At 39.5% G+C, this 8,672-nt stretch overlaps 1 protein-coding gene across 1 annotated transcript; it reads left to right on the forward strand.

Moving 5' to 3' along the window:
- On the forward strand, positions 6,932-8,088 carry LOC107632590. Its single transcript, XM_016336256.1, has 3 exons — positions 6,932-7,015; positions 7,133-7,359; positions 7,446-8,088. Exons 1-3 carry the CDS (start codon positions 6,932-6,934, stop codon positions 8,086-8,088), a joined length of 954 nt encoding a protein of 317 aa, XP_016191742.1.

Consider the following 8,672-nt stretch of genomic DNA (forward strand, 5'->3'; position numbering starts at 1 on the left):
ACATTCTCAAGATTATTTTACATAATTATATAAAAATATTATTAAAAAGATAATTATAATGATGTGTAAGCATGATACGATGATGTAAAACAAACCAATCAGTAAATTCTTTTAAATGAAGAACACAGCACACCATAGATGCATACATTGTTACATCCATTGTGGCCTTGCATTGCTATCACCATAGTATAGAATGCAAGATTAAAGCCACAACCTTTAACATGTCAATCAACTCCAACCTAATTAAAACTTCACCTATGCATATCACATAATAATTTTTACATCCAGCCACATACCCAATAGCATTTCAATTTTAATTGACATAAGTAACAATAATTAATAACTTATCATCTTTATGTTTGGAACATGAGTTAATTCAGGTGCACTATTTATATTAATTGGAGAGTGTTGGACAATTTATAACAAAACTTTGATTTCTTCTGTGTTAATTCTATATTCAAACTGTTGAAACAGTATTTTTACCAAATTACGTAATCCATGGATTTCTTTTTTCACATTTTCAAGTTCACCCTTTAAAAATGTCAATTTTTCTTGGTGATGTTGTTTGATTGCAGAAATTTCAGCATTTTTTTTAAAGCAACTTTGTGCAATAGATCTTCTATAACTCCCAACCTGATTTGGTTGTTCTTTTCCAAATAAGACCCCAATAACTTCTTCTGTTTCACTAGCAACTTGCTAGTTTTGGAAATTTTTCTAGCCAAAAAAATATTTAAAATAAAATTAGTTACTACTATATCATAGATTTGTGATAAAATCAACTATAATGAAATTCACACACTGAAGGTAGCTTCTTAATTGGCTCAATCTAAGTTGTTTTTTTTTTTTTCATATCCGACAATATAATTTCTTGAAGATGAGATTTTAAGCTTTATATATGATGATTCATCTAAAGAAGAAGGCAATTAATTCGTGCATAATTCAGATCATATACACAGTCTTTGTTTTTTTGTTTTTGAGTGTATTCATATTTTTTTATTGTCTAGATTTAAGTTTACACTGAGAGAGTCAAAAGGCAAAGAGAGTTAATCACACAAAAGCTATTTAATCTTTTGTTGGTTTAAGTTTTGATTTTGAAAGTGTGCTGGAATTAGGGTGCACTTGATTTTCTTTAACTAGGTTGGGTTAACACTTAGGAGTTACTAAGCTTGGGATAGCTTAGGTATGTTACAAGAGTGTGAGTCTCTTGAAATTGATGTTTGTAATCATTCTTGATTATAGTGGAAATTCCACCATGATTCATGATGGAGATTGGATATAAGTCTCATTGCGCTTAGAGACTAAACCAAGATATATTACTATGTTATCTTCTTCCTATATCTTTGTTACTACATACTCAGAAAAAGACAAAAACCAAAATAATCTTCTGATTTATCAGTTTCGTTGCATAAACGATAAAGTGGTTCTTTGATTCAACTCCCTTTTCTCAACTCACTTAAGAACCTTTAATTGGCATCAGAGTTTAGGCTTAAGGAGCAAGTTTAATTGCTTGGAATAAAAGATTCATGGTAACCTTTGTGGCTTATACGCTAACCGAAGGACATTCATGCTATAGGTCTCGTTTCTTTAATGGAACTAACTATTCTTATTGGAAAGAAAGGATGAGAATTTTCGTGCAATCAACAGACTTCAGCATTTGAAGTTCATTGTGAATGGCCCAAATGTTCCTACCAAATGCAACGCTGAAGGCAATGTTGTTCTAAAGGAAGATTTCGAATGGGCAACTGAAGAAAAGAAGAAAGAGGAGCTAAACATCGCAACTATCAATGTGATGCATTGCACCATCAGCTTTGAAGAATTCATAAAAGTCTCAAGGTGCAAAAGTATGAAGCACGGATTCTCCTATGGTGCCGGCGTATCCGTGTCGGACACGAATCCGACACCGACACTTGACGGATACTTCAAACGAGCGTATTGGTGACGTGTTTTTTTTGCGGTGCAGAATTTTGGTGAAGCTGTCACGAATCCGAACGAGTCCGACTCGATTTTGTGGTTTTATGGCCCAATTAACCGATTTTTTTTTCATTTTAAAATATTTTAAAATCAAAACAAATCAAAATTTAAATTTAAAAATAAAATAATTAATAGAAGCAGAGTTGATGACAACAGTCCAGATCTGAGTGAGGTTTCGTATTTATCTTTAGATGAACCAAACATAGAAGCTGTGGTATTTGCGGATGATGGACTTAGAGGAGAAGAAATTGATACATTTTCTGTTAGCGAGATGGCAAGAGTAGATTAAAATTTTTTATTTTTTTAAATAATTGCATAATTTTTAGATTTTTTATGCAACTATATTTCCTCTTATATTTATAATATGATATTTTATTAATTTAATATATTATTTAAATTTTAATTCACAACGTATCCTAAACGTGTCGTATCCAATTTTTTATAAAAAGAACGTGTCGGCGTATCCGTGTCGTGTCGTGTCCGTATCGCGTATCGTATCGGTGCTTCCTAGTGCAAAACAACAAAAGAAATACGGAACAAGTTGTAGCTCACACATGAGAGAATCGAATAAGTCAGAAAAACCCATGTTGACATGTTTATGAAGAAATTTGAAATGGTCTTCATGATGGAAAATAATCAATTAATGCATTATTTGAGAGGTTCTCCATCATCATCAATAACCTTGATGCAATAGAAAAACACTTCTCTGAAGTAGAGCTTGTCAGGAAGATCTTAAGAAATCTTATCAAGCATTGGAAGACCATGAATACTACCATATCTAAAGCTAATGATCTTAACAAGATTTCTTACGATGAATTGAAAGAAAAACTCCTGGCCTATGAATCTACACATTTTAGCAATGATAACAAAAAAATAGGAGTGGCGTTTAAGTCAAAAATTACATCAAAAGAAGAAGAATCTGAAGACAGCTTATCCAATAATAAGATGAAATTCATTACCAGAAGATTGAAAAAGTTGATGAAACAAAAGGACATTGGCATAGATTCATCATGCAAAGATTACAAACTTATTTGTCATCATTGCAATGAGCAAGACACTACAACACAGAATGTCCATAAAAAAAGTATTGATGGCCTCATAGAATCAGTGGCAGATTTACCGAGGGTCTAAGGTGGCCATGGTCTCCCCAATTTTTTTTTTAAAAAAATTATTACTATTAGTTTATTATTAATTTATTATTATAAATTAAATATATTTTTGTATATTACACACTAAAAAAAAATTACATGTTAGTAACTTAATATATATAAATTATAATGTGTATTATAATATATCAGTAGCAATTAATAAATAAGTTTAAAAAATAATAAAAGCGTATAAATATATAAATAATTAAAAAGTTATTGAAAAATATAGGTTTGAATTAATGTAAAAAAAAACCATTATAAAAAAAGTTTCTTATTTTGACTCTTTCTATGACAACAGTAATAACCGAATAAATTTTTTAAACAATAAAAATTATAAAAATAATACTTTAAAACAAGATGAAAGACAAACTTTTAACAGATTATATGATGATTGTATATGTTGAAAAAGAGAATGCTTCAAAATTTATTTCAGATGGTAAATTGATAATTTTAGTTATATGAAATATCGCAGAATAAATTCAAAAATACCAAAATCTTAAAGTATGTAGTTGAATGTTAATTGTTATATATTTGACCTATATACCATAAATTATATTTTGTTGATTTTTTGTTATGTTATATTTTAATTTATTTTGTATTTAATTTGGTCCTCCTCTAATAAAATTTCTAAATCTGCCACCGCATAGAATGACTTGGAAAGGATAATGAAAAAAATAAATCTGATCATGAAACTCATGTTTGTCTCATGGCTAATCAGCATGATTTTAACGAGGTAAATTTCGTTGAACTATTATCCAATGAATTGTATATTATCATTGATTATTTAATTTTTAATTTCAAAAAGTTTTTTGATAAATATGCTAAATGCAAGAAAGAAAATAAAGCTTTGAAATTAGAAAACAATTAGCTCAGAGCAATTGATCATGGCCGAATCTTCTAATGTTTTAAAGCAAGAAAATGAGCTTTTGAAAATTGAACTAGAAGAACTTAAATTGAAACTTTCGATTGATGCATCAATTGATCTCATTGTTGAAAATAAAATGTTGCATGAGAGTATCAAGAGTTTAAACAAAGACTTAGCAAAATTTGTTCAAAAATCTGAAAATTTGGATAAAATTCTTGCTAGTCAAAGGTCTCTATTTATAAAATCTGGTATCGGTTATGAATACAAAAAAAATTTCTATAATGCACGGATACTGACACGGACACAAGACACGATACTAGGGGTGTTCAAAATTGAACAGGATCGATCTAAACTGACTGACTGAACCGAAAAAAATGAAAACTGAATAAATCAAAAACCGAAAAAACCGAAAAAAACAAGTTTTGCTGTTTTTATTGCGGTTCGGTTCGGTTTTCGGTTCTGACCATAAAAATTCCAACCGAATCGAACCGAACCGGTTTATGAAAAACCCTAAAAACCAACCCCCATCCCCTCCCAGACCCCAAACGCGAACACCCCCCAGCCCCCAACTCCCCAAGTCGTGACCTAAAGTCACATAACCCCATTACCCCCAATTTTGAAACCTAGCTTCTCTCGCTCTCTTCTCTCAGTCTCGCTCTCGCAGAGTTGCAATCTCGCAACCACTCTCTGCTGCTCTCAGTCTCGCCCTCGCAGTCGCTCTCTGCTGCTCTCAATCTCGCCCTCGCAGTCACAGAGTCGCAATCCCACCAGCCACCAACACCCGAACCCTTCTTCCCAGTTCCCAGCGAGCACCGACCCAGCAGGCAGCAGCGTTCTCTTCCCAGCAACGCCCAGCGTCGCTAGCGAGCACCGACCCACCGACCCAGGAATGTTCTTCCCAGCAGCGCCGAGCCACCGACCCCAGTTCCCACCTAGCCTCCATCGTCTTCTGTAATGGAGGCTAAGCCTCATGTTTGGTTTTTTGTTCTGAATCTATTTTTATTTTTAAATTCTGGTTTAGTCTTATTGATTCTAATTTATAATTAATACTTGGTTGAATTGTTCTTGATTTTATGGTTGAGTTGTTGATTCTGATTTCGTTTTTTAATTCTAAACTTTTTGTTCTGTTTTGATTTAGGGGTTTAGGGTTAATTCTGATTCATGATTTTCAATTCTTTTTGTATATTTTGGTTCACAGGTTTAGGGTTGTTGGTTCTAATTTTTTGGTCGAAGGTTGTTAGATTTTTATTCTCTGTTCTGATTTTATTTGTTGTTGATTTACTAAAATTGCTTCTGATTGTTGTTCATTGTTCATTGTTCAATGTATTGTTATGGCATAGCCTGAATAGTTGTTTTTTCAATTCCCACTGTATGGAATGGATGTTAGCAAGCAAAGTTGTATTTATTGATCATGATATCTGGAAAGCTGTTTTTGGTTTGAAGACCATATATTTAGAACTCTCCATGGATGAATCATAGGCCACAGTATGAAAATCAATTATTTTTTACTTCTTGATTTACTGTTCTCTCTTCTTCTAATTTTTGCTGGCTGTTGCTACTATTATCTTTTTTATTTAATTTGTTAATTATTAATTTTAATTTGTTAATTAATCATTATTATTTCTACTGCTACTGTTAACTGTTATGGTTTATTGTAGGTTCATATTGTAGGTTCATATTTATCACTAGTTTGAAATTGATATGAAGCAAATCATGAATAGTGGTTCTTGCTACAGGAGTCAGGGTAAGTGGCGGGTTAGACCAATGAATTTTTTTAATGCTTCTTTTTAAATTGTGAAGTAAGGGGAAATGATTGCGATTTAAAGAAAAAATGAATACCTAGCTGAAAATAGTTATGTTAATGAGAAGGAATTTTGAATTTACCAATTATGGAGATTTTCAGTGATTACTGTTACGGTCCGGCCCAAACCCTCTGCTGGCTTGGGCCGACCCAAGCTCCACCCGACCCGAGCGGTCAGGGATAGGGCGCCCCATCGTCTACCCGGACACGTGTCCGTAACAGCTCACCCACAGCTGTGAAGGGAGCACCTCGAGAGTAATGGGCCTGCCTTTACAAGGCCCACATCTGACAATATATAAGGGGAAGATTGGCTCTTCCCCCGAGGTACGTCATATATCACATTACCCTTTCTGCCTGCACATTTACTGACAAGAGCGTTGGAGTGTCTTTGCAGGTGGCACCCCCCTCTCCACGAAGAATACGGGATATCGGGACCTCGTACCCATCGACCGGCAGTCCATGACCTGACGAGCCCCTACCATCATCCCGGATCGCAATCCGAACCGTCCAGTAACCGACACGACCTGACGAGCCCCTACCATCTCCCAGGATCCTCACCCAAACCGACCGGTACCTGACCTACCGAACATTGGCGCCGTCTGTGGGGACTCGTCCATGGACTTCGTGCTAGTCGAAAAGGAGGCAGGCCGCGAGGCCGTACCCAGAGGCGACGCCGCCGGGACGGAAACCCGACAACATCCGAGGTCACCCCCGAGGGATGCAACCCAACCACATGAGAGACGCCCCTTTGGGGGGACTGGAGACAACCACGCCAGAATAATGCAAGAGCTACGCCATAGAATGCAAGACTTAGAGCGCCGGTTAGCAAACCGAGAACGCGACCAGCGCACCCCAGAACAGAGCCACTCCTGATCTCGCTCCAGGAGCCGTTCCCGGCGCACGCCTAGCCCCCAGGTCGAGTCAGAAAGCACCGGGGAGAGAGGGCGTGCAAGAAGACATCACGACCCTGTCATTTACGCCAGACGTGAAAGGCGGTGTACGACGAACCGGGGGGACGAAGACGCTCGTCGGGAGAACGACGATGGGAGAACGAATACCCGGGAATCCGTGATAATAGGGGCCACCCCATTCCACCACTCCATACTCGAGGTCCGGCTGCCAAAACATTTTGACAAGCCAACGGACATGAGGTATGATGGAACGCAGGACCCCCTGGAGCATCTAACGGCCTTCGAGGCCATAATGAACTTAGAAGGAGTAGGAGATGAGGTAAGGTGTCGTGCCTTCCCGGTCACCCTGGCGGGACCTGCAATACGGTGGTTCAATAACCTCCCGCAGGGCTCGGTGACCCAATTCTCTGACATCAGCCATGCTTTCCTAGCTCAGTTCACAACCAGGATCACGAAAGCCAAGCACCCGATCAATTTGCTAGGGGTGACCCAAAGAGCCGGGGAGCCGACCAGAAAATACTTGGATCGTTTCAACGACGAGTGCCTGGAAATCGACGGTTTGACGGATTCGGTGGCGAGTTTATGTTTGACGAATGGGCTCCTGAATGAGGACTTCAGGAAGCACCTTACCACAAAGCTAGTCTGGACAATGCAGGAGATCCAGTGCGTGGCTAAGGAGTATATCAACGACGAGGAGGTCAGCCGGGTCGTGGCTGCCAATAAACGGCAACCCCCTACAACCAAACCAGGCACCACGATGGTGGAAAAAGACAAAAGGAACACACCAGGGACGGCGGCTCGAGCAAGACGACAAAACCATTTCCCCGAGTCGGAAAATTCACCAACTACACCCCCCTCGCGGCACCAATCACGGAGGTCTACCAACAGATAGCCGAGAAAGGGATACTATCGAGGCCCCATCCTCTGAAGGATAGGACGGGGGAAAACAAAAGCCTCTACTGCGAATATCACAAGGGGTACGGGCACAAGACCCAAGACTGCTTCGACCTAAAGGATGCCCTGGAGCAAGCAATCAGGGACGGAAAGCTGGCTGACTTCTCCCACCTCATAAGGGAATCGAGGAGACGGAATCGGGATCACGAGGGTGAGGACAGGTCCAGGGCGACAAGACGACGTCAAGAACCAGAGGGAGACGACAACGGTCTCACGGTAGTGAATGTAGTAACTGCAAGGAATTCCGCCCCGAGGTCGAAATCAGCACAGAAGAAAGACGCCAAGGTCCTGGCGGTCTCCTCCTCATCTTCTAGAGTTCCCGGGGACACCCATCCATCTCTTTCGGCCCTGAGGATCAATGGTTCGATGAGGTACCGGAAAGTCCCCCCATGGTTATCACGGCCAGAGTCGGAACCGGACTCATCAAACGGATCCTAGTGGACACGGGGGCGGACTTGAACATCATGTTTCGCAACGTCTTCGACGCCTTAGGACTGCGTGATGCCGACCTGGCGACCCACCAGCACGGTGTGGTAGGGTTGGGCGATCACTTCATCAAGCCAGATGGGATCATCTCACTACCGATCTCCCTTGGACAAGGACAGAGGCGAAGAACGGTAATGGCCGATTTTGTTGTCTTACGAGATTCCACTGCTTATAATATCATCCTGGGGGGAAAAACCATCAATGACCTCGGAGCAGCGATTAGCACGAAACTGCTCGTAATGAAGTTTGTTACCGATGACGGATCCGTAGGGTCCATCAGAGGAGACTTGGAAACGGCAGTCGCTTGCGACCACGCCAGTCTCTCTCTTAGGAAAAAATCCAAAGAAGCATCCGGGGTTTTCCTTGCCGACCTGGATGCCAGGATAGACGACAAGCCCAGACCCGAGCCAGAAGGGGACTTGGAAAAATTTAGGGTCGGCGATGGGGACGAGAAATTCACGTTCATAAACAGAAACCTCCCCCATGAATTAAAAGAACCTTTGATGAAGATGATCAGAGCCAACGCCGACCTCTTC

This window comes from Arachis ipaensis, chromosome B03 (assembly GCF_000816755.2).
Source record: "Arachis ipaensis cultivar K30076 chromosome B03, Araip1.1, whole genome shotgun sequence".
Classification (NCBI taxonomy): domain Eukaryota; kingdom Viridiplantae; phylum Streptophyta; class Magnoliopsida; order Fabales; family Fabaceae; genus Arachis; species Arachis ipaensis.

Bases quoted from the DNA above. Each gene is read 5' to 3' on its own strand.
- LOC107632590 (XM_016336256.1), top strand. From the start codon at position 6,932: ATGAGGTATGATGGAACGCAGGACCCCCTGGAGCATCTAACGGCCTTC. The intron at 7,016-7,132 runs GTAAGGTGTCGT...TTCCTAGCTCAG, and splicing joins TAGAAGGAGTAGGAGATGAG to TTCACAACCAGGATCACGAA. The intron at 7,360-7,445 runs GTGCGTGGCTAA...CAACCAAACCAG, and splicing joins TGGACAATGCAGGAGATCCA to GCACCACGATGGTGGAAAAA.